This window comes from Grammomys surdaster, unplaced genomic scaffold (assembly GCF_004785775.1).
Source record: "Grammomys surdaster isolate TR1022 unplaced genomic scaffold, NIH_TR_1.0 126313, whole genome shotgun sequence".
NCBI classification, from domain to species: domain Eukaryota; kingdom Metazoa; phylum Chordata; class Mammalia; order Rodentia; family Muridae; genus Grammomys; species Grammomys surdaster.
In genome coordinates, this window is record NW_021621113.1 from 3549763 (window position 1) to 3576116 (window position 26354).

The following is a 26354-nucleotide window of genomic DNA, read 5'->3' on the forward strand; positions in this document are numbered from 1 at the left end:
CCTCCTCCTCCTCTTCCTCTTCCTCCTCCTCCCTCTCCTTTTCTTCCTTCCCCTCCTCCTCTTCCTCCTCTTCCTCTTCCTCCTCCTCCTCCTCCACCTTCTCTTCCTCCTCCTTCTTCTGGCATGTGGGTCTCGGGGGTCTAACTCAGGCTGTCTGTCATTCCGTCCTGGCAGCATGTGTCTCTACACACTAAGTCATCTCATTGGCCCTCGACTCCAGTCTCCACTTCCCGCCATATCCCTGTCCCCAGGTTCAGCCGTGCTCATCTGGCCACCAGGTCATCACCGCCTCTGCGGTCACTCGCTGTCTCCTCCTCTGCAAGGTCAGCCGATCCCTCTCTTTCTCCTTGCCTCCCTGCTCCTGCCTCTTCCCCGGGTTTAAATGGGATCCTTTCCCAGAGCCTTGGCACCAAGCATAGCCCACTGAATGCCTTTGATGACGACAGGGTACTTGAGTGAAGGGCTTCGTGGATCATTTGGCTGGTGACACACTGGCTGGTCACACTCTCTGCCAAGTACTGGGGTTCAGAGGTGCCAGTGGTAATGTGGAGATACCATGAGTGCTAGAGCAGAAGAGAGAGAGGAACGCAGGACAGGGAATGTGGCTCAGGCAGGAAGGTGCTTGCTTAGCAGGTGTCAAGTCCTGAGTGTAGCTCAGCAGAGCATCCGTGGTAATCCTAGCCACGTGGTAATCAAGAGGGGAAGGCAAGAGGTTCAGAAGCTTGGGGTTATCCTCAGCTGCAATACAGTGAGTTCAAAGCCAGCCTGGGCTTTGTGAGACTGTCTTGCAAAACAAAACAAAGGATAGGCAAGATGGCTCAGGGGGTAAAGATACTTGCTGAGCAATTCTTGCCCTGCCCCTGGTGGTTAGGTTCCTGGAACCCAAGTACAGGTGTAAAGAGAGAGCTGATTTTAAGAAACTGTCTGTCCCATGACTTCCACATGTGTGCCATGTCACACAGGTGCACTTGTACAACAATTTTGAAGGGGAAAAATGGAAATGAAGATCTATGGCAAGGGCTTCTTAGATGCCCGGGAGGTCAGCATGGGACTGAGAAGTCTGTATGTAAAGAGGGCACAGACCTTCTCAGGCCATTGTACCGCTCCTTGTCCAACCGAGGAACAAGCTAGACCAAACAGAGGAGTCCGTCCTCTGGGCTGTACCTGTTCTGGGGTGGAGCTGAGATTTGAACCTCATATTCCTGATGCCGAGTCCCAAGCTCCTCAAACCCTGCACTACCCCCCATGTGACCCGAGACTCTTCTCTGAAAGTGTCTCCAGTGAGGATTTAGCCTTTCGCTCATGGCAAACACCACAGTCCTTACAAGGGACCTTGGCATTACTAGGGGACCTCCTCTGACCACGCCCCTTGCTGTTAGACCAGAGCCTACTCACTCCATAGCAGGGCCCAGTAGAGGCAAGCCAGCTGCTAGTGGGTGGGGCAAGTCCAGCTGTTGCTGATAGTGGCCCTGTATATATGAGACTTGTATATGAGGCTCTTTCCAGAAATGGCACGGCTGCCTGAGACTGTCTTTCCCTAATATGAGAGACGCCCCTTCCCCTGGGACAGGACTCTACAGCCAAGGGAATGGAAACTGGTCTTGGCTTTCACACCACTAAGTCAAGAAACAAAATAGAACATACTTTATTTAGAGGTTTGTTGTCTTCATTCATAACTTTTGTTTTGGTTGTTTCTTAGAAAAGGGTCTTGCTATGTAACCCAGGCTGGGCAGGAACTTAGTTACAAGGCTGGTCTGACACCTGCAGTGATCATCTGGTCTGTCCCTTCAGAGTCCCGGGATTACAGCCATGGTCCATTACACCCAGCTGTTTGTAACTTTTAAATGTTCAGATGCAAATGAATGTGTAGGCTTCTGTTGCTAGTCTTCTCCCAGACGTTAAGGGAAGGACTGGACTTGGGCTCCCCCAGGGGCTTGATCAGCCCCAGGCACTGCCAGCTGCTCAGCCTGTCACTGCCTGTCTGATGGTCAGTAGCCCTATAAGCCTTCTGAGTGGACTACCGTCCCCAAGCTGCCAGAAGCTGTCATCCCCAAGACAGGCCACCAGGGACAGGCATCCTCTGCTGAAGTGAGGAGCTGTCTGAGGCTGAGCCTGTGGGAGTCTGGACTCATCCAACAGGAAGTGGGCATAGGGGGGGTGGGAACAGGGGAGAGACGTGGTTTATGAAGGCTCACTAGGGTCCAGTGCTTGATGAGGGACCCACAGGTGTCCTCTCCCCAACCTCACGCCCGCCCAGCTGCCTTTGGCTGTGCTGAGGAGGGAGGAGCCATACCCTCCTGCTCCCCCATCCTGAGCGAGTCATTGTTCAGCCTGTCTGAGCCAGTCCCTTGTCCATCAAGTGGAGGGGCTGAGTAGCCTCACCTGGCACCTAGGTTTTTGTCTCATTGATTCAGTGGTTTTGACTTTTACATTTGTTTGTTTGCTTGCCTGCTCATTTCATATTGTTTTTAGTTAGGGTTACTATTGCTGTGATAAAACGCCATGACCAAAAACACCTGGGGAGGAAAGGGTTTCTGTGGCTTCCACCTTCCACATCACTGTTCATCACTAGAGGAAGTCAGGACAGGAACTCGAACAAGGCAGGAACCTGAAGTCAGGGACTGACGCAGAAGCCACAGAGGAGGGCTGCTGACTGGCGTTCTTACAGACCCCAGCTCCACCAGCCCAGGGTCGCACTGCCCACAATGCTCTAAGCCCTTCCCCAGGAATCACCAATCAAGAAAATACTGAGACTTGCCTACAGCTGGATCTTTTTCTTTTTAACTTTTTATTGATTCTTAGTGAATTTCACGTCTTGCACCCCAATCCCACTCATCTCCCTTTCCCTTTATATCCACCCTCTATCCCCACAGTGCTCCCACCCCCCAAAAAAAACCAACAGGAAAAAAAACTCATCATGAAGCTGTCGTGTGTCACAGTGTGTCCCACGGAGTACCCTTTTGTCCACATTTCTTTGCTTGTTGATGTTCATTGCAATGGCTTCTTGGTCTGGTACGGGGTCCTCACTGGAACTTCTCTCGGACATCCTGTTGTTGCCTGTGTCATGGAGATCCTGCAGCTTTGGATCTGTAGGACCGGCCCCTTCATGTGCTCTGGCAGTTCACAGATGGGCAGATGTTGAGTGGGCCAACTCAGAGCCCTGGATCTGGGCCTGGGTGTCAGCTGAGGTCAGCCTACGAGCTCCCCCGCATCCACACCACAGGGGCGAGCTCTCCATCACTGCCCCGGCTAGCTCACCCAATGCTACAGTTGGCAAGGGGCAGGGGCAGCTCTCCCGCTCCCATGCCCTCCAGGCTGGCTCACCCACACTCACACCACCAGGGTTTAACTCTACTGTGTTGTCCAAGCAAGGTGGAGGGCCCACTCCCCTGACTGCTGTAGGTAATGAGGGGCAGAGCCAACTCTCCCTCAGCTCAGGGATCAGCCCTCCCACCTGCTGCCTGCCTGCAGCAGGTTGGGACAGGGTATCTCACCCACAGAACAGCAGAGGAGAGACAGGGCCATCTCACCTGCACCCCTGCCACCAGGGCCAGCTCCACTGTGCTACCTAGGAAAGGCACAGCTGCATACAGCCAGGTGTTATGGACGCATTTTCTCTGTTGAGTTTCCCTCCTCTCAGATGGCTATAGTTTATGTTCAGGTGACATAAAAGTAAAAGTAGTCAGCACAAGTTTCTCTCTCTCTCTCTCTCTCTCTCTCTCTCTCTCTCTCTCTCTGTGTGTGTGTGTGTGTGTGTGTGTTCTCAAGTGCAAGAAGAAGAATGTGTGCATTGATTCTCCCCTCCTCCGTGAAGGACCTGAGGATTGAACTTGGATCATCAATCTTAGCAGCAAACGCTGTTACCCACTGAGCCATTTCTCAGGATGGAACTCTGTAGCCCAGGCTGACCTCTTGCCTCAGCCTCCTAAGTGTTGGGTTATAGATGTGAGTTACCATGTCCAGCTGGCATTTAACTAAGGCTTGGCAAACAGTGCCTAGAGTAATCTTGGCTTTAATACACCCCCGCCACCAGGCTCTCTGAGGTATGTCTGTGAAACCTGTAGTCATGACTGCTGGATAGTTTTCCCAGGCACAAGGTTCTGGAATACAAGAAGGGTCCCTGACACCCAGACAGCATCCCTGTAGCACAAGCCCAGGGAAGGGGACAAGATCCAATGCCTGTCTCTTTTTTCTCACTACTCCAGGGGAGGACGAGGGCCCTGGCATCAGGGATCCCTTAAGGACTGTCCTAGAAAGTTAATGCCATTTCTACTGGGGATCCAGTGTAAGAGCACAATTTCAGACAATATCCTGACCAGTGGAAGCTGTTGGCTCCTCTCTTCTGGATGACTGGGGGCAAGAGTCTGCTGTTCAGCCTCGCTCTGTGTGTGGTCTTGGTGCTTCTGGAGGCTTCATGGGGAAGAGCAGGTGATCCACAGCCAGGAAGTCTCACAAAGACATCATAGGATCAAAGACATTCCTGGGAGAGAGGGCTCCAACCCACTGACACCAGGAAGGGTTTCTCATGTGGAGAGATGCTGGAGCAGCTCACAGGACAGTGAGTGTGGTGAGAGCTGGGACTTCCAGCCAGAGACCCTGGTGGTAATCCTCAGAGCCCCGTGACCTTAGCTGATGACTCTGGGTTTCAGTTTTCCAAAGTGCAAAGATCGGAGTCTGCTCCGCATGTCTGTGACAGATGGATCGAGGCTTTCTAGAACCAGGAGACACATGGCGTAGGGTGTTGGCTGTTATTGTCTCATCTTGGCACTCCGGAGCTGTAGTACAATGCTTCATGCAATGAGCCCTACTCAGTGTTAGCACACAGTAGGCTCCATGAAGCAGGCCTCCTTTATCTGCTCCCCTCTGGCCTCTTGTATAGCCAGCTACTTCCCCCACGCCCAAATAGATTCTGCCCCAGTACTCTGGTTCTGGGCCAGGAACTGATTGCAAGAGGTGGCTGGGCTCTGTCCCGTTTGCCCCTCTGGCACTCCTCTTCAATCTCCAGGCCTGCCCAGGGCAGACTGTAGGTGTCAGGTTAAGAGCTTGGGCTCTGGGTACCTGGCTTGTTGAAGATTGCCTCACTGAGCCCTGAGATCTCAGGCCAGAGCCTGTCCTCTGCTGAAGGGTGGGGTGATGAGATGACCCTTCGTTTGTAGTTTTGCGGGCTGAATGAGATAGATGGGTCTGCCAGGGCTTGGCACAAAGCCGGATACTGGCAGTGTGTACAGAATCTTAGCCGCCGCCGTGTTCAAGTTCAAAGCGGAAATCTGTCAAGCCTACTCAGTGGAATATCCCCTTGGGATGCCCTGTGCAGCCCTCCCTTCACCCGCAGCCCCATCTCTCACTCCTGCCCACAGATACCCACCCAAGTAACTTTTCACAGGGCCAGACTGGAATGAAGCACCCAACCCCTGTGGCAGCTAGATAACCAGGGAAAGTGGCTGTGGGAGCCACTCCCTCCATTTGTTTATCATTGAGTCCTTAACGCTAATGACTCTAACACCTATGCAGTAAACCTTCATCCTGAGGAGGGTAAGGGCCCTGCAAAAGGAAGGGTGCCAAGGGATTAGGCTCCCTCATCCCTTCAAGCCTCCACAGTCTCGTCCATCACACAGGGCTAATACTAATGTGTCCCAGAGAATCGGTACCTAGTCTGCACCTTTCAGGGCTGTCCAGATGTTGGTGTCTGCTGGGATCCCAGCCGGGGCTGGAACTGTTACTTTGGGATCCTGGGGTGGAGGGGGCTTTTGTGCACCTTTGCGTGCTGGCTCCCGACACCCAGAGCTGTTGCTGGGCAGAATTCCCCACCTGGCTCTTAGGCAGAAGTGGTTGCCGTTGCCATAGCAGTGAGTCTGGTTCTCATCAGCATTTCTTTCCCAGGAGCCTCCAGGCAGGAGAACCACTAAGTCACCCAGGGATAGGGCACTTTGTCTTCTTGCTCAGGACATAGGAAGGGTGGCATCAGCCAGGAGGGGTGACCCCACACAAGGTGACTGATATTTCCAGCGTGGCATTTAGTCCCACTCCCCAGAGCCAGGCTCCTTCCATGCTCTGCCAGGTCGGTCCTCCAGGCACAGTAGCCATTCTCATTGTATCCTCCATGGCCATGGCTCTACCCAGACCCCCTCTCTCCACAGGACCTTTGCATTCATCCTATTGCCATCCCACTCGGGCAAGCCTTCCTGACCATGCCCACTGTAGCTCTCTTCCTGGATCCTTCCTTCCCTTGGAGCACTGAGCAGAGTAATTTTGCTTGCTAGGTGTGTGTATGTGTGTGCCGGTGCCTGTCTCTCTGTGTCTGTATGTGTGATAAGACAAGATATTTCTTTATGTAGCCCTGACTACTCAATTTGTAGAGCAGGCTGGTCTCGAACTCACAGAGATCCACCTGCCTCTGCCTCCTGAGTGCTGGGATTGAGGGGTGTGCTGCTGCCACCGCCACCCACTTATTGTTAGTATTCTGTCTACGTTTTAAAAAATGGTTTTTGAGACTAAGACTCATATAGCCCTGGCTGGCTTCAGACTGGTTCTGCAGCTCAAGTGGGTCTTTAGATTCTTCTGTCTCAGGCCCGACAAGTTCTTCATTTTTATGATGTCCAACTTGCCTGCTTCATTTTTGGCTGATTGTGCTTTTGGCATCGTCACAAAGGAGCTGTCATCTAATCCAAGGTCATGCTTTTGTTTTTTGTCTTTTGAGATAGAGTCTCACCATGTAACTCTGGCTGTCCTGGAATTCACTCTGTAGACCAGGCTAGCCTCAAACTCACAGAGCTCTGCTTGCCTCTGCCTCCTGAGTACTGGGATTAAAGGTGTGTGTTGCCATACCTTGCTAAGCCTGTGTTTCTAAGAGCTTCACACTTAGCTCCTGTGTGTAGGTTGGTCCAACCAGAGTTGTCATGCTGTGTCCTAGCTCTCTGCTGGGAGTCTCTGGTGCCCAGACTCCACCAGCATGCTGCTGGGAAGAGGCAGGGCAAAGTCTGTCTGAAGCAGTGTGTCCACAGTGGTTCCTGGTCTCATCTCTGGAGAGGGGGGTCTGAGGTGTATGTTTTCCCTGGGTGCCATGCAGAGAGGGGGAGGCAGAGAGGATTCTGGTCTGACTGAGAACAAGTGCTGAGAGCTGGAGGGGCTGGAGGAGAGAAAGCCTTCCTCGGGAGTCTTAGGCTCCGCTCTTTAGAAGAAAACCTTCCCCTCAGTGATCCTTAATGAAGCAGCTCTCTGAGACAGTCCTGTTTGGTGGTCGATGTAAACACATACACTTTATTGGGGTGACCCAGGGATTATATGTAGGCTTATGGACCTACTCTGTGCAATCAGTTCTCTCCTTCCACCTTTATGTGAATGTCAAGGCTTGAACTTGGGCTGTCAGCCTTTCGTAATCTGGTGGGAAGTGGCTTTACCTGCTGAGCCATCTTGCCAGGTCCAGTTTTGGTCTCCTCAAAGGCTAATGTTATTTAAGCGTCCTTACATTCCTATATGATTTTTGAGACCAGCCTATCTACTTCTTTTATTTTTTGAGACAAAGTTTCACTGTAGAGCTCTGGCTGGCCTGGAACTCACTCTGTGCTGCCTGTGCCCCAGACCACCCACTGCCAGATCTCACTAGCCCTTGGGGGTTGGAGATGAGGCGGAGAACCAACGGCACAGACTCTGGGAGCAGCTGAGAACGCTGGAGCAAGCTCGTATGAACACTGCCATAAGCTTGTTTAATCATCCACAGGAGTGCCCTTTATACCCTCCACCTGTGTCCCATTGGTCCCAAGCAAGCATCTCTTCCAAGCAGCAGTTCCAGCTTGGCTGGCATTGTCTCCATCAGCAATCCTTGGTCTCTCAGGCAGTCTTCAATTAGGTCCTCCTGCAAGAGTTGCCTCTGTGGCTGTGTCCCCAACCCCCTCCCCCCTTTTATGCAGAGGCAGCCACCACCTGTCCTCCTACAACTATGTAGACCAGGCTAGCCTAGAACTCGTAGAGATCCATCTGCCCCTGCCTCCCAAGTTCTGGGATTAAAGGCGTGTCCACCACTGCCCGGCTCCCTGTCCGGTTCTTTAAAAACAAAGATTGTTGCTATTTTTGATGGAGACTGTGCAGAGTCTGCCTTCAACTTGGAAAATACTGCCATCAGAAGGCTATTAACACACTCTCCTGGCCATGTTTGGTGGCTGAGATGTGTTCTGCTAGCTCTAACCTCTGTCAGTTACTAGCCATGTGGCCTCTGGCAAGTGTTAAAGACCTCCCCCGGCCTCCATTTCTCATCTATAAAAAGGGAAATTTAAAAAAAAAAAAAAGAAGAAGAAGAACTGGCCGGTTTTGTCCTACGTTTCCCCCAGCTCCTCTCCACCCCCACTTACCGCTCCTGCAATCCTAAACTCTGCCATAATTAATTCTGTGCCTAAGTGCCAGCTCCATTAAGGTGCTTTCTGTTAAGAGTTTTTGGCTTAATTATAGGGTGGTGCGCATTGTACTTAGTCGGAGAATCTGATTAATCACCGTTTTATTTATCTGAATGTTTGTCTGTAGCCAGCATCTCTGGGGAGGTCTTTGTGCTGAGTTTTCCTGGCTTAGAAGATTCTCCCGCTCCCCCTGCCTTCAGGGCTCCTTTTCAGAGGAGCTTTCCCTGCCTGCCCCAGAGCCTGCTGGGAGCCTGCATCTAAAAGCCAAGCCTTGAGAGGGATCATAGTCTGGTTATAGGAACATAAGCAATGTGGGCATTGCCAAGAATTGAGAGTTTTGGGAGAGTCAGAACCCAGATCTGGAAAAGAATTCTGTGTGCTGTCCTCAGCTTTTCAAGAACACCCTACACCTGTTCACTTAATCTCCCATCTCCAGTCCAGCCTCCCCAAAAGCCCTAACATCCTTGGCTGTCTGCTTAGACTTTCTTTGCCCCAGGAACAGATGATTCATGTTAAGAACATGTAAGGTTCCCAGCACCTACATCAGATGGCTCACAACAGCTTGTAATTCCAGCTACTGGAGACCGACGCCCTCTTCTGGCCTCCATCTGTACTGCACTCACATATGTGCACACATAATTAAAATAAAATCTCGAGAGAAAAGAAAGAAAAAGTTTCTCTGCCTCTTAGACCATCAGATGAGTCCTGAGCCTGAGGTCCGGCCTCAACTTCTCCTTGTCACCTCTTGCTGCACCTGTCCAGTCATCTGTACTGTCCCAGTGTCATATATACTATCCCAGGTTGCCCGGGATGTTGTTTATCTCTGAAAGTGCTTTCCCCCAAGAAACCCCACAGTCCAAGGTAATCTGGACCAGTTCATGCCTCTGCCTCAGGCTCAGGGATTCACCTGCAGGTGCTTGTTATCTATTGCCTTTTAAATTTCATGCTCATTTTTGGTTCCTTATGGAAGATTACCCCTCAAAGGAAAAGCTTTGCAGAAACATGACTGAGCCTCAGACCACACCCCCGTCCTCCCTCCTTTCTCCTCTACCCAGAAGTAGTCTCATACTGCCCTCATGTTTCTGCAGCCTGCCTCACCTCAGACACGGCCCCGCCCTCTCATAATAGCTATACTTCGTCCTGCCATCTACAAGCATGGTGCTCCACCAAATTCAAATGCCATCTACCCTCTAAAGCCTTCCTGGACTCTCCAAGGGGTTCCAGGGTTTTCTCTTTCCGTTACAGTCCTTTCATTGTGTGGCGTGTCCTCTGTGTGGTAGCCAGAGGTGCTCAACCTTGGGTGTTGGCTCAGGACCAAGCCATCTACCTTGTCTGTTGCTATTGTTTTGTTTGTTTTAATATGATCTCCTTTTTAAAAGTTTTAGGGGATTTGCTTGTTTTTATTTTATGTGTATGGGTGTCTAGTGTGTATACAGGTGTACTATGTGCATGCAATACCCTCAGAGGATCAGAACAAGGTGTCAGATCCCCTGGAACTAGAATTACAGACTGTTGTTAGCAGTTATGTGGTTGCTAGGGATTGAACCCAGGTCTTTTGGAAGAATAGTCAGTGCTCTTAACCACTGAGTCATCCTTCCAGCCTCCTACCTTGTTTGTTTGTTCGTTTGTTTGTTTGTCTTCCTAGTCAGGGTCTCTCACTGGGATTGAGGCTCACTGTTAAGAATGGCCTGTGAGCCCCAGGGATCTGCCTGTCTCTACCTCTTCAGCCCTGGAATTGTGAGTGTGCACCATTGGACCTAAGAGATTGCTAAGCCATTAAAGGTGAGGCTCACAACCAAAAGGGAGAGCATTCGATAAGTTCTGGGGATCAGAATAGGTCTTCATCCCTTATAGACTGGGCTATCTCCACCCCACCCCAGCCCTCCCTATCACCATCTTAATAATAATGTAGTGAACTCGTTTAATTTTGCAACCCCAGGAAGTAGGGAGGCCATAGGATGGAGAAGCTGAGGCTTATGTAGAAGCTGAGGCTTATAGGGAAAATGAACCCAGGCTCACACAGCGGGTATAAACTGGAACAGTCTGACTTTGAAGCACCTCCTGGCTTTTGCTGTCACCATAAACTGCTTCCTGCTATCCAGCATTAGTTGTGCTGGGGCCAGAGCAGAGTTAGGTCCGTCTTCATCTGCTCCACCCGGGGTGGGTGGGATAGCAAACGTGCTACCTCCAAGACAAAACCCATAGGAGGCATCCAGGAAAAAGTCAAACACACAAGTTGCCAGTCAGGTTTGAATCTGTCATGCCAGTACCCGGAAATGAGGGTCCAGGTCCAGGCAGGAGGCATCCAGGCGGGAGGTGGGGGCAATGCAGCCCCAGATTCTGATGTGAGCTCTGTAGGGCTTCTGGGGGCTTTCCTGGGTACAGAGTGGGTGACAGAGGTGATAGTCGGGTAGTCCTGGAGTTGGGAAGTGAATCTAGACAACACTGGAAGGTGTGTAGCCTTGTCTCCATCTCCAGAGGAGGAAACTGAGTCACAGAGGCATGTCTGAAAACCCTCTGTGATACCTCCCCCTGTGGCCTCTAATAGTTTACCAGATGGTGAATGAAGAAACAGGCCCGGTGGGGGTGGGGTGAGGTATTTTGATTTTTGTCGGTTTTCCCCTCTCGGTCCTGCCCTGGGCTGTTCTAGGGTTTATGCAAATTAATGTAGATATATGTTAATTGGATCACTACCAGTCAGCACGCTCTAATGGAGCTGCCAGCTCAGAGATGTAGGGAGGCAGAGTTGTCCAGAAGGGTCCCAAGAAGCCCCCAGCTGAGAACGGGGTATGGGTCAATGGCCACAGAGATGAAGGGCTGAGGTTGCCATGGATACAGAGGCCAAGGCCCTGCCTCTTGACAGAACCAGACTGGCCAGATCAGCCTGCTGGGGCTCACAGAAGCACCGAGCTGGTCTCTGAGGATTAATTACCCGGAAGGCGATGGCCAACTGCTTTTCAGCTCCCCCGACCCGGTCCAAGTGGAGGGCTGGGCCACAGCGGGAGAGCCGGAGGACAGACAGATGGCAGTCCAAGGTTTGGATACAGAGATAAGTGAGAGAGTGCCTACTTCCAGAGCAGAAGGACCCCACCCCCACAGCAGGCCTCTTAAGGGGCAGGAATCCTAAAGCTGGAGCGTATGGACAGGCTCAGTCACCAAACTCGGAGAGCCTGTGGCCTGGACGCTTAAGCCAGAGTGTCTAGAACCTGACCAAGTTCCTGGGTGTCTTCCCATGGGAACCTTCCACAGCTCTGGGGGATCAATCTCCTCATCGGTATCTTGGGATGGGGATGTAACATGGACTTGAAGGTTAATATAAGCAGCACTGGGCTGGAGAGATGGCTCCATGCTGAAGAGCACTGGCTGAAACGATGGAAGGAAACCAATGATGGAAGGGAATGTCTCAGCAGGTCCATGCCGAGGCATCTCTTCCCCCTGAGGGACCAGCCACAGGACGGTATAGCATAGAATAGAATTTATTAAGGGCATGGGGAGGGGAGCCAGGAGGGTAGTAGAGGCAGAGAGAGAGAGAGCAGAGAGGAAGAGGAGTAGAGGCCGGCCATGACCACTTGGAGAGAGGGGGAAGGGAAGGGAGAGGGGCAAGGGGATAGAGAAGCTAGAAGCTAGAGAGTAAGGGGAGCAAGAGAGAGGGGAGGGGCCAAGCAGCCCCTTTTATAGTGGGCAGGCCTACCTGACTGTTGCCAGATAACTGTGGGGGTGGAGTTTAGATAGAATACTAACACTGGCTGCTCCTCTAGAGGACCTGGGTTCAATATCCAGGTCCATACGGCAACTCACAACTGCCCTTAACTCCAGTTCCACGGGATCCAGTCCCCCAGGCATGCATGTGGTGCACATATCGGTGCATGCAGGCAAAATATATAAACAAATCTTTTATATGTGCATGTATACATGTATGTATAACATGTATACCTGTGTTTTGTGTGTCTGTGTGTGCATGTGTGTGTGTTATACATTCATACACAGCAGGTACTTAATAAAGTATACTAAGGTAGACTAGAGGTTATTAGTGTCCTGGAGGCTTTGTCCCTTTGTATGAGGACACTTCACACTTGTCCGGGTTCCTTGGTCTCTTTCTCTGGGCTTGGACATGTGGTACTGATGTTCTTAGAGGAGAGAAAAGACATGAGCAGTGATGCCTGCTGCCAAGCTTGGCAGCCCAGGTTTGATGCCTGGGAGCCTACGTTGTGGTGGAAAGTGAGAACTGACCTCTGAAAGTTGTCCTTTGATCTCCACACATACACCACAGTACACATACATACATACATAATACATACATACATATGTACATACATACGTATATACATACATACATAAATGTCATATTAAAAAGCAACTTTAAGGCCGTGTATGGTGGGGCACACCTTTAATCTCAGTACAGAGGTAGGTGAACATCTATGAGTTAGAGGCTAGCCTAGTCTACAAAGTGAGTTGTCCCAGGACAGCCAGGGCTATATAGAGAAACCTTGTCTCAATAAATAAATAAATAAATAAATAAAATCATCTATAGAATGAATGAATGGATACTGTGCATTCAGAACAGTGTGTCTGGAGAGGAACAACAGTTAGTGGCTGGATGATGCAGGAGGTGCACTTTGATCTATTCTGTTGCCTCCCCACCCACCTACCCACCCATGGTCCAGAAGAGCGGTAGATGCAGGACCAGCTTCTAAAGTCAGCAGCTTCATGTCTGGGTAACTTGAGATTTGAGTGACAGCAACAGGGATAGGCACCTGTGGCCTACAGCTCCTGAAAGAAAGGAGGAAGAGATGAATCTGGAGGAGGCAGAGCTGTGAGGGCCAGGAGAGTCTGGAACAGGCTGGCCTGGGGCCTCACAGGGTCATGTGATCAGGCTTGGCAGCAACTGCTTTACCTGACAAGCCATCTCATCAGCCCAGCTCAAACAAAGTCACACACAAACACACACACACACACACACACACACACACACACACACACACACACGTGCGCGCGATCGCCCAGGCTGGCCTCAAATTCAAACTGAATTGCCCCTTGAATCCTGATCCTCTTTTTTTTTTTTTAAAGATTTATTTATTTTTATTTATATGAGTACACTGTAGCTGTCTTCAGACACACCAGAAAAGGACATCAAATTATAGATGGTTGTAAGCCACCATGTAGTTGCTGGGAATTGAACTCAGGACCTCTGGAAGAGCAGTCAGTGTTCTTAACCTCTGAGCCATCTCTCCACCCCGAATCCTGATCCTCTTGCCTCTACCTTCCCATTATAGGTGTGTGCTACCATGCCTGGCTTTTTAGAACGTTAATCTCAGCACTCAGGAGGCAGAGGCAGGTGGATCTCTGAGTTCCAAGCCATTCTGGTCTACAGAGTGAATTCCAGGACAGCCAGGGGTACACACAGAAACCTTGTCTCCAAAAAACAAAAGCAAACTAACAAAACCCTTTTTTGTGTCGGTGTTGGATTTGAATTAGACTTATACACAGTAGCTGTCAGTCAGCTGTCTCCTGGGGTTTAACTTTCTTAAACACATATCTCAGTTAGGAACCAGTTCACAGCTCCAGATGTATGTGTGTTTAGAGCCTCCAGTCTCCTGGCTCTGTGCTCTGCTCCCCTGAGACAACCCCCATAACTGTTGTCTTTTCTGGCTTCTGATACTGCTTTTACTTTCATGGGCTTTTAGTGTCTTTTTCTGGCTTTTTTTCCCCCACAGTGGACATGTATTGTTCTGCGGCTTGCTTTGTTTTTTACCTAACAGTGGTAGCCTTGACTGGTTTCCAGTGGGATCTGGGCTGGAAGGAGGGCTGCTGAGATTCCAGAAAGAAGCAGGGGACACCATGTGTGCGCATCAAAGCACTAGGAGTTCCCAGAGGTCTCTGGGCACAGAGTAGAGGGATCCCTGTATAGGAGTCCCCAAAATCAACCACCAGAGGCCCATGACCTGGCTCTCCTCTTTTCCCTCCCTTCCTTTCTTCCTTCCTCTCTGACTGTCTGTCTTTCCTTTCTTCCTTCTCTTCCCTGCCCCCTTCTTCCTTTTTTCCTCCACTCTCTCTGAGATATGGTTTCACTGTAAGGCCCAGGCTGGCATAGAACTTACAGTAGCCCCGCCTGCCTCTGTCTCCTAAGTGCTGGGATTACAGGTGTGTCACCATAGCAGCTTGGGTTTAGACCCCTGCTTTCTAAGGCAGAAGCCACATGGTGTTTTCACTCCTGCACATCCCCCTGTCCCTAGCCCAGGGGCCTGGCACAGAAAGTGCTTAAGAAATCTATTTGTGGATTAAGTTCTTCCCTGGTCCCTGTTAAAGACCCTCCTGGTCTCCATGATCTCCCTTTGAGTCAGCTAAAATATTCTTTCAGCTGACACACAATGGTGCTGGCCCCAGGTGGAGCCCCGAGGTGGGTCCAACTTTGGAGCTAGGGAGCCCCCTCCCCTCAGGCAAGTGGCTGTCCCTCCCAGCTGTCACTGTGCTGAGCCCTAATGAGGGCTGCACCAGTCGATCTCTGGGGCTCCTTCCAGCCTGCGGCATCAGCTCCAGCCCATCCCCTCATTTCACGGATGAGGGGCCGAGTCGAGTGTAATTTTGTCAGCTGCTTCAGAAATCCACTGGGAAGGGGGGCTTCGAGGCACAAAAAGGGTTGCTGCCTTGTACCGAGGACCAACCATGTCAGACACTCTGCCAGCTGAGTGCTTTATGTGACACAACAAGGAAACTGAGGTCCAGAGAGGAAGAGGAACCTGCCCAGGGTTGCATGCACCAAGGCTTCTACTGAAGGATCCCATAGGGGTAGATTCGCACCTCAAAGTCAGTCAGAAACCGAATTGGACCCCGACTTTCAGGGTGCCACCTTCCTCTTCCCCGAGACAGCCAGACTTCTGTAACCAAGGCGTATGATGGCATGCTGGAATATTGGCCAGGCAAGTAGTTGACTTGCAAAATTGATGGGCAAGGGCTGAGGTACCAGAGGCTTTTTTCTGATAAGTTCCCTTTGCCCAGCCCCTTCCCTGCCTCTGCCATAGCCAGCTTCTGGGGCTGGGGTGGATCCATTTGTATCATCTCCCACTCCCACACCAGTTCCCACCTGGGATTGGGCTCCTGGGGTTGAAGTCTAGACAGACAAGAGCATCCTACTGAGACCAAAGGCAGCCCTGACAAGGGGCTGAAGGTTCCCATAGCAACAGCATCCCCCCTCAGCTGGCAGCCACCCGATAAATAAATAATCAGGGTTTGGGGGTGGGGAGGTAAAGGCCGGGGGAGGGGCAGCCAGGCAGAGTAGGTCTTCACTCTGGAGAGGAGATGGGGGAGGGGGCGTGCAGGTGTCAGGCTCCTAGTAGTCTGAAAGAAGAGGATTGGAATAGCCAGGTGAGAGAAAAGATGGATGTTGAAAGGTCAGGTGGGAGACTGGTCCCATTAGTGGCCCCTAGTCTTGGGGATATTAGTGAGCTGGAGGAAGGCTTGAGTTAGAACTGAGGTTTCTAGCTCTTGCATCTGGACACATCAGGGGAGTGGACCCTGGAAATGAGCCAGGTCTAACAGTCTAAGTTTACAGTAAATGCTGTGCATGGTGGCATAGGTTTGTAAGCCCAGCACTCTGGAAGCTGAGGCAGGGGGATCTCAATTCCAGGACAGCCTGGGCTCCATAGAAAGACCCTGTGACCCTTCTCGCACTCCCCCCCAAAAAAAAGCAAAATTGTTTTCAGAGATGGGGCAGGCTCTGGAGACCAGTGGCGGCTTGCCAGCAGAGAAGGTGGTGAGGTAGCCTCAGGGCGGCATGGGGATCCAAAGCTGGTCTTGGGGCCTTAGGAGTATGGGAGGAAGAAAGAGAAATCCTGAAGAAGATGCAGGAAAGGGTAATGGGTGGGGACAGGGCTCAGGGCAGGAGATGGGAGTGACTCCGTGGGCTCAAGAATCGGGAAGACAAGGTTTTGGAGCTTGGGTGACTTGTCCTTATCTGAGATCACTCTGGGCCTAGCATCAGGGTACTTACCCTCTGGCTGGGCTCCTATGTGGCTTTGGTGACATTAGTGTTTTTGGTGGCAGAGTGACTCCAGGGACCTGCCTTCTGGCTGACCACATTAGAAACACTCTCAGGTAGGTGAGGTGATGCAGGCCATTAGTCCCAGCACTCAGGAGGTAGAGGCAGGTGGATCTCTATGAGTCTGAGGCCAGCCTGGTCTACAGAGTGAGTTCCAGGACTCAAAGAAGAAGAGTCACCCTCGAGACTGCCTTCCCTCAGCACTCGCTCATCGCCAGTCTTTGGTAAGGGAGCCGGTTGCAGAGTAACTAATACAGGGAAATCACTTAAGACTTCTGGTCCAGCAGGCTTCCCTGCCTTCCACCGTTAGCTGCATAAACCAACACAGACCTGTGATCCCAGCATTCCAGAAAACAAGACAGAAGGTGGCTACATGGTGCGAGCCCAGGGTGGGCTACATGAGACCCTGTCACCAAACAAACAAGGGGCTGGAAAGATGTCTTAGTGGTTAAAGCCCTTGCCACCAAACCTGACTATCTGAATTTGATCACTGAAGCTACCAACTCCCAAATATCACGTGATCACTGTAGCGCAATCTCTCTTACACAATAATAATGATGATGATGATGATTTATCAAAGAGGGTAGTGATGTAGACCTATGAGTTGGGAGGCAGAGATCAGGAAGTTGTTCCAAGTTCAAGGTCAGCTCACATTGAGTTACCCACACAATTTTTGTTTGCACACAAAGGGTAGACTTAAACTCTGATTCTTCTGCTTCTTCTCCCAGTGCTGGGATTATGGTCTGCACAGAGGCATCCTAACAATTCTGAGATGTAGAGATGCCAGTGGACAGAACATGCCAATGTCAGGCAAATGGTGAATTGGTCAGAGCTAAATGCTGGAGTGGGATAGGAACAGCAGGCATCCAGAGGTAGGGATGGAGCCCCCGGGGCCCTCCCACCTACAGAGGGTGAGAGTTGAGATGCATGTCAGTGCCCCAGGAGGGCTTGGAGAAAGGAGAGGAACTGGAGTCTCCAGTTCTAAATTTCAGTTACTCAAAGGATAGAAGTCAGGAGACAGCAAGATGGCTCTGCACAAAGTCACCTGAAACCAAGCCTGACAGACTGCGTCTTATCCCCAGGGATGACAAAATTGTCCTCTGACCTAAATGCACACACACATGCATACACACACATACACCTACACAGACACATACTCACACACACTATACATGCATACACACACATACATACAGCACACACACACATACATGCATATATACATGCATACCCACACAGGCATTCACACATATACATCACATACATTGCGTATATACATATACCATATACACATACAAACGTACACATCGTACACATGCTCACACACACGTACATGTACTCAAACACACAATTTTTTTTTTTTAAAGGCAAAGAGTACAGTAAGGAAGAGGACAGAGAGTTCTTTCCCCAAGGTCAGCCAACCACCCAAGTCAGGGCTGGATTGTGGAGTCCACTGATCATTGTGTAGACCTGAGAGAGCCTGAGGCCCAGCAGGGCAGGTGACCCTTCCAAAGTCCCCCAGCAGACAAAGCCACACTGCCGGCGCCACCTGTGCCCCCTGACTCCTGAGCCAATGCCCGCTGGGAAACATGGTACCTTGGTACATAGATGAGGCAGGCGGTAGAGAAAGGTCTGTTCTGCCACCTGCCTGCCATGTGACCTTGGGCAAGTCATTTGTCCTCTCTGAACTTCATGTTCTCGTTCCTCAAGATGACGTAACGATGCCAGGACTGCCTTTCTGCCAAGGCGTGTGCAGGGAACGATGAACGTAGGAAGCCTCTGACCATCTGCAGGGCCCTGCGAGGGTTGTCACCAGCAGGAGGCAGATGGGAAGGTGCCAGGCTTGAGCCTGGCACCACCAGGCTCCCCGCATGTCCTGCCCAAGCCTGCAGCTTCTTTGGTCTCTGCCCAAGCTGTGCCATCTGTGTGGTGGCATCAGCCTGTATCTTCCTGCTGCCCTGGCAGGAAGAGACACTGAGATCTCTCATTTGACCCAAATCCCCCCATAGCCATTGCTGAGCAGACAGACCCTCTGCTCCCCTCTGTGGGGGGTGGGGGTATTGTTGCTGTTCTCAGTGCTGGGGAGCAAACCCAGAGTCATTCTCCTGCTAGACAAGTGCTCTTGCACTGAGCTCTACTCCAGGTCCCATTATAAAATAAGTAATTACCTTTATCTGTTTTGGGGTAACACTTGGCTGATCAGAGGGCACATTGCAGGAACCAGTTCTCTCACTATCTGGGTCCTGGGGATCAACCTCAGGGAGTCTGGCTTGGTGGCAGACACCTTTATCCTCACCCCATGACCGTTTGGAGAGATGGTCTCACTGAGTCACCTAGGAAGGACTGTCGCTCTTACAGGTGGCAGCACTCCAGCGTCAGATCTTCGACTTCCTGGGCTACCAGTGGGCTCCCATCCTGGCCAACTTCCTGCACATCATGGCTGTCATCCTGGGCATTTTCGGCACCGTGCAGTATCGGTCCCGGTACCTCATCCTGGTACGTCTCTTTCCCTGACTCTGCCTCTCCAGACGTAGCTGCTTCCTGCCCATAAAGCCCCAAGGGACACAAATACCCAGCTGCCGTAAGTGTGCGCGCAGAAGGATCCGGGGCACTGTTTTTCACTAGAGAATCTTCCCAGAGGATACTGCCCAGGGTGGACCAGGCAGAGGGCATAGTTCTACATCTGTGTCATCCACCCCATTACAACAGCCCCACAGGAAGTGAGGCTCAGCGCTGTTAAGTCTTTCTAAGGTCACACAGCAAAGAAAGGCAAAGCCAGGCCTGGAGTGACGGCTCCTACACTGTCACCATTCTGCTATGGAGATGAAAAAAGGATTATACAGCTGTGATCCCCAGGGAGGCAAGGAAAGCATCAGGAAGTCTTGAGTTCTGTCCCTACTGCCTGATGTTCACCTAGGACATGGCCCGCCAGGCGTGGTGATGCATACGTATCTGTAATCCCACAACTTGAGAGACAGAGACAGTATCCTCGTGAGTTCAAGGATAGCCTGGGCTACACAGTGAGACCCTCTCTATGTTTAAAAAAGACAACGTGGACTAAAGGTACTATTAGTGTGGCTTACCCTTTACTGCTAATAGTCTTCTAGACACCTGGTTTCTGACCTCCTCAGCCTGCTGCTGCTCCCTGCTGGTCCTCCATGCCTCTTCAGGGGGCCATATCCAGGGAACAAGCTTTTCAGTAGATGAGCCTGCATCCACCCTTGGTGCCTGCAGTGGCAGGGACATGCAGTTCCATGCTAAGGATGGCTCACATGAGCTTATTCCAGGTCACCTCTCCTCTCCGAAAGGCTCGGCTCCACCTTGCTGGTTCCGCCAGCGGGTGCCGTTGCCTGCTGAGACCCTGCAATTTGCATTTTTAAGATGTAATTATTTATGTTTCCTTATGGAGGGGTACACTTGAGTGTGTTACCTGAGGAGGCCAGAACAGGGTACCGGGTCCCCTGGACCTGAAGTTACACGTGGGTTTGAGCCCTGTATTTGCATGGTTGCTGGGAACATTCCCTTGCTGAGCCATCTCTCCAGCCCCCAGTTTGTAAATTGTGGAGGCAGGGGGAGTGGTTTAAGACAGGGTTTCTCTGTCTCTGACAGCCCTGGCTGTCCTGCAACTCGCTCTGTACACCAGGCTGGCCTCGAACTCAGAGATCCACCTGCCTCGGTCTCCAGTGCTGGGATTAAAGGCGTGTATTACCACTGTCCAGCCCTGATTTGTATTTTTTAACAAACTCCTTAAAGTAATTGCAATATATCAAGAGGGGCTCTCTCTCCCTCTCCAAGGACCTGGGCTAAGGGCCAGCCCCGCCTCCCAGCTGTGTGATCCAGAGAAGCTCAGCCTGCCTCTGTGTCTTAGTGGAGGGGAGAAGACATGTCCCGTCTGCTCTACAGGGCGATGAAGGATGGGTGTGGACTTATAACCTCCACTCTCCCTTAAAGTCTGTCTCCATTGACTGTGCCACCCCCCGACGGCCCCCCCCCCCCGCTTACTCACTTCTGCTTTCTGCAGTATGCAGCCTGGCTGGTACTCTGGGTCGGCTGGAATGCCTTCATCATCTGCTTCTACCTGGAAGTGGGACAGCTATCCCAGGTAAGCCTCAGGCCTGGTGGTGTGCAGAGCACGCCCTGATCCTTGCCGTCCCTAGGACTGAGGGCTGGGACATAATCTCTTCCATGCCCCTTTCTCCCTCTGCACACTCCAATAATCTGTGCAGCCCGCTTGTCCCCCATTCTTTTATCTCTGGCCTCTTCTGTGCTTCTTAAAAACGAGGCTGGCCCGGATGAGGTTAAAGGTCATTCGCTGTGAAGCTGAGCCGAGGGCTCTATTGACCACAAGCCCTGTGAAAACTGGAGGTGTATGTTGGCACATGATGAGATGCTCACAGGAAGGTGAAAATGTCATACACACACGTTTTATTGCTTAGACACAGAGAGGCGCTGGGTCCAGGCCCAATCAATAGTTTTCAGAAAGGGAAGAGACTAGGGTGGCATTTGTTCAGGGAAAATTGAACAAACTGTGTTGTGTGGAGAAGAAGCTAAAGAAAGCAGGGGTGTGTACCTGGAAGAGGAGCAAAGCCCAGAGAGGCACAACTTCTATTTTTAGATATAAAGGAGGACAAATACAGGAATAAAAACTTTGGCTTCATGGCTTGACCCTGTTCCATTTAAGTCTCTTTTGTAACACTGCCCAGCAGTTGGACACCGGACAAATGGCCTGTTCTAAGCTTCAATTTTGCTCTTTCTTTAGATGTGTTTATTATTTATTTTATATGTATTAGTGTATGGTAGTTACTCTTTTAATCACTGTGATAAAACACTACGATCAAGGAAATTTATAAAATAAAGTGTCTAATTCAGGTGGCCAAGGATTAGCGTCCAGGATGGCAGAGCAATTGCTTGGCAACAGAAACAGCTGAGAGCTCATATCTTAGGCCACACCTCCGAGGCAAAGAGAGAGAGATCGCTGGGCTTTGAGGTGCCCCCTATAACACATCTCTCCAATAAGATCACACCTCCTGTCTGTCTGTCTGTCTGTCTGTCTGTTTGTTTGTTTGTTTGTTTGTTTGTTTTGAGACAGGGTTTCTCTGTGTAGCCCTGGTTATCCTGAAACTTGCTCTGTAGACCAGGCTGGCCTGTAACTCAGAGATCCACCTGTCCCTGACTTTCAAGTGCTGGGATTAAAGGTGTGCACCACCACCAGGCAAGACCTCAGCTTCTCATCCTCCCCAAACAGTCCCACCAACTGGGGACCAAGTATTCAAACACATGAGCCTTACAGGGGTAGGGCAGGCATCCTCATTCAGACCACCACAGGGTACATGGTCTGCATGCATATCCCTGTATCATGTATGTGTGTGCAGTGCTGGCAGAGACCAGAAGGGAGCGAATGAAGCCAAGGAGCTGGAGTTACAGACAGTTGTGAGTTGCCATGTGGGTGTTAGGAATGGAACCCTTGCCCTCTGGAAGAACAGCCAGTGGTCTTAACCACTGAGCCATCCCTCCAGGCACCTCTCTCTCTCTCTCTCTCTCTCTCTCTCTCTCTCTCTCTCTCTCTCTCTCTCTCTCTCTCTCTCTCTCTGCTTAAAGACAGTTTCTTTTGTAACCCAGGCATGCCTCAAACACTCTGTAGCTAAGGATGACTGAACTCCTGATCCTCCCAAATGCTGGAATTACAGTTATATACCACATGTGCCAAGGAACACAGAGGAAGGCAGAGGGAACCCAAGGTAGACATTCTACCATATTCCCAACTTCCTCCAAACCAGCCTGGAGAGGTGGTTCATCAGAGTGCCCACTGTACAAGCATCAAGCCCTGAGTTCAGATCCCTGGCACCCACATCACGCCTTCCAGTGGCATGTATCTGTAAACCCCAATACTGGGAGGGGGGAGGGGAAGCACAGAGAAAGAGATTTCCTAAGAGTTTCCAAGCTAGCCAGTCTAACCAAACTTGTAAACTCCAGGTTCTGTGAGAGACTCTGTCTCAAAAAAAAAAAAAAAATATGTCAGGACCAGAGAGATAGCTGTGTTTTTGTTTGCTTCGCAAGCCTAACGACCCAAGCTCAATCCCAGATCCTGTGATAGAAGGAGAAAAGTTGTGTTTAGACCTCTGGACATCTTCTGTGGCACATGTGCGCATGCGGGCACACACACCACCACCACCAATAATAATTAAATGTAAAAGAAAAAAGATTGAAGGGCAATAGAGGAAACCCCTCAATGTGTACACACACACACACACACACACACACACACACAAAGTAGGAGCTTTAATCCCAGCATCTAGGGGGCAGAGGCAGGCAGATCTCTAAGTTCAAAGCCAGCCTGGTTTTTACAGAACAAGCTCCAGTATAACCAGAGCTACCCACAGAAACCCTGTTGAGGGTTGGGTCTTGGAGGATGGACCATAGCAACTCCATGTGGTTACATGGGAGATGCAGCCTGATCCCAGGCCTGTGTGTTTGGCGCCAGGTCAGTGTGGTGAGTCTCAGTCTGACTGAAGGAGTACAGGGATGCACACCCTCTAAACAGCTGACCTAGCCCAGCCTCTTCTCCGTCTAACCAATGGGAGACTGTGGATCAAGAAAAGGAGAAATTTGTCCAGAGTCACATACATAGCAATGGGAACCCACTGGGTTGTATGGGAACTTGTATTGCAGATTTCACGGATGCCTAGGGAGTTAGACCCCGTCTCTGTTAGTGTCCTTCGAAGTTTGAAATTCGGAGGCTCCAATATAGGCTCAACTGGGTTTCCAGCTCCGTGAGAGCAATGTGAAGTCTATGTGATCCTCTACTGCCACCTGCTGTTCATGTTTGGACTTGCAGGTGCAGGCATTTTTTTTCCACAAATCAAGCTAGAGCAGAGCAGGCTGTGAGAGCAGGTAGTGGGCACCTGGGGAGTATCCTCCTATCTCTCCCCACCGCTGAGTATCCCAGGCCCCTCTGCCCCCAGGACCGGGACTTCATCATGACCTTCAACACATCCCTGCATCGCTCGTGGTGGATGGAGAACGGTCCAGGCTGCCTGGTGACTCCTGTTCTGAACTCCCGCCTGGCCCTGGAGGACCACCATGTCATCTCCGTCACTGGCTGCCTGCTTGATTATCCTTACATTGAAGCCCTCAGTAGTGCCCTGCAGATCTTCCTAGCTGTGAGTCCTATTCATCACCTGACCCCATGTTCCAGGAAGTGCAGATCCCGAGTCATCCACTCTTATCCCCATTTAAGAGATGACAGGCCAGATATGGTGGCATAGACCCGCAATTCCAGCAGGCAAGAGGTGGAGGCAGGAGGATCTGGATTACAAGGTTGAAGTCAGCCTAGATTACATAGTGAGCTCCATGCCCTACACCTGCCCAAAAACGAAAAAGAAAAAGAAAGATAAACCTGTGTATTTCAGCCTTCATTTGCTCCTGGTTCCTGTGACACCTCCCCCTCCTCCCACCCATCTCCCATCCTCATGAAGGGCACGGGCAGTTTTCATGAGTGGAATGAGCCATCAGGCCAAGTCCTGCTGGGCTTAGAAATCTAATCTAATACATCCCTGGGACCTTGAGCAAGTCATTTGCTCTTTCTAAGGTCCCTTGCTATTTGCATAGACAGGACAGTGCCAACCTTACAGAGCTTTGAGACTAAGAAAGGAGCTCGAGCCAGGCATTGGTGGCACATGACATTTATCCCAGCACTCAGGAGAGGGAGATAAGCAGATCTTTGAGTTCAAGGCCAGCCTGGTCTAAAGAGCACGTTCCAGGACAGCCAGGGCTACGCTGAGAAACCTTGTCTCGAAAAAAAAATCCAATCAAAAAAGCAAGGAATAGAAAAGAAGGGGGTTTCAAATAGGGTTCACAGCCAAGCATGGTGGTACTCCTGTAACCCCAGTACTTGGAAGATCAAGGCAGGACAATCTGGAGCTCAAGGTCAGCCTGGGCTACTTGAGACCATTAATGGGAGGGCCAGCCCTGTCTTGGGGACTTTACACAGGCAGGATTATACAATCCTTTCACCTAACAGTCCAGTGACACGACCTGGGCCTAACTGGGAAGACTTGGGCACAAAGAAGTGAACTGCTTGTCAGTCACAGAGCTTTCAAGCAGAGGCATTTAACTTAAATGTTTGCTTCGGACAAGGCATTGTGTCCGGTGGGTACAGGGGACAGGGACGACTTCTCTTTCTCTTCCTGATTGTTATCCCCTCTCTCAGCTGTTCGGCTTCGTGTTTGCCTGTTATGTGAGCAAAGTATTCCTGGAAGAGGAAGACAGCTGTAAGTGTGTCTCCCCCACCCCCAGAGAGGAGGGGAGGGGTCTTTTCAGCACCATGGACAGGGCCTCCTCGCTTCCTGGTTGCTCAGGGTCAGCTTGGGTGCTGTTTGTAAGGAAAGAAGAGATGGATGGGTCTGTATAACCACTCCGGGTTAAGACCCAAATGCCTAAATATTCAGTCCAAGGCCCCAGAACCGCTTTTTAACCGTATAGAAGGGCTCAGAGCCTTAGGGCTTTCCTTCAACCTGACCACCTCTCTTCACCTGCTGGGGAAGGGGAGATGCAATACTTGACACACCACACACGCGCGCGCGCGCGCGCGCACACACACACACACACACACACACACACACACACACTGCTCTGCACAGTCCCGCCCTCGGGCCCACATCCTGGGCGTGGCTGTTCCCGGCCCCACCTATCCCTTTCCAGGCTGGGCTACCCAGGAATGGGTTCGTGATGCAGGGTTCTTTACCTTCAAGACCTAGCCTTCAGGACTCACCCCTTCTCTTCCACAGTTGACTTCATCGGTGGCTTTGACTCCTATGGGTACCAAGCGCCGCAGAAGACGTCGCATTTACAGCTGCAGCCTCTGTACACGTGGGTCCCTGGCGGGGGCTGGGTGTAACTGGAGAGACAGAGTCATTAGTGTTGGTGGAAAAAAAGGGCACAGAAAAGGCGTGGGCATCCGGGTCTCTCTGCCCGCCTACTCGTAAGCCTGCAAATGCACTACTTCTAACCTGCCTTTGTTTCCTGCAGGTCCGGGTAGCTTCTGGCCCGCACCCACCCGCGTACAGCTCCCTGGACCGCTGGAGCCTGAAGCAGCGCTGTCCAGAGGCTCGGATCACGATGGGCAGGCGCGCCCCCTGCCGTCGCTTAGGCTAACTGCAGCCTCCTGGATTTGCAGCCCCTGGAGCAAATGCAGACTCTCAAACTTGAACTTGGACCTGACCCTAGCTCTAGCCGGACTTCAGGGTTGGGGCAGGACGGGGCGGGCGGGGGGGGAGGGGGGATCGCTGGGTTTGTATTTTTTTTAATCTCAGCCTTGGTACGTGCCGGGGTCTTCCTTTTTCTTCAGCTCTACTCCTTACCTAGTATCTTGCCCTCAGTCCAAACAGCAAGACAGACGGACTCACCCCATCTGACCTCCCATTCACCTGCCCTGGGGAAGGATACTGTGAACTAGATACAGAAGTCCTGGGCTCCAGCTGCAGCACCATCACTGACATCCTGTGTGACATCGGGCAGAGTCTTTGCTCTCTCCGGGCCTCAGTTTCCCCATCTCAAATAATTAAAATAATCCCTTAGCCAATGCCGCTCGTTTGACTTTCAGTTCCCTGAGCTACACTGCAGATATGGAAACTAAGGCCCAGAGCTGTGAGGCGACTTGCTTGAAGCCACACAGTAAGGTTTTAGCAGAGGCAGGCTTTGAATCCTGTGTACTCTAGTTTGAGACTCTCCAATCCAGTATCTGGCCTCTGGACTTAGTTTACAAGCCCTTATCTAGCTTGGACATTCCCACACACTCACAAATCACCACCACCACGCACCAACTCCACTCCTAAAGCAATATACCGGTTCGTTCTCTTGGGAACCAGACAGACAGAGCCTAAAGCCTTGAGTTCAGCCTGACCCACAGGAAGCCTTTGTAGACTCAAGTCTGC

At 51.2% G+C, this 26354-nt stretch overlaps 1 protein-coding gene across 3 annotated transcripts in view; it reads left to right on the forward strand.

Moving 5' to 3' along the window:
* Nkain1 (sodium/potassium transporting ATPase interacting 1) overlaps positions 1-26004 on the forward strand; it is a 41063-nt gene extending 15059 nt beyond the window's left edge. Inside the window, exons 2-7 of one of the 3 annotated variants that reach the window (XM_028759779.1) lie at positions 18781-18918; positions 20444-20524; positions 23385-23582; positions 24632-24692; positions 25209-25290; positions 25450-26004. In XM_028759779.1, the coding sequence (XP_028615612.1) occupies positions 18781-18918; positions 20444-20524; positions 23385-23582; positions 24632-24692; positions 25209-25290; positions 25450-25459 (570 nt within the window). In that variant the 3' untranslated portion in view covers positions 25460-26004. Of the gene's footprint in view, positions 1-18780; positions 18919-20443; positions 20525-23368; positions 23583-24631; positions 24693-25208; positions 25291-25449 lie in introns of those variants that run through there. The other 2 variants (XM_028759780.1, XM_028759781.1) reach the window with 2 other exon arrangements.
* The last annotated feature ends 350 nt before the right edge of the window (positions 26005-26354 follow it).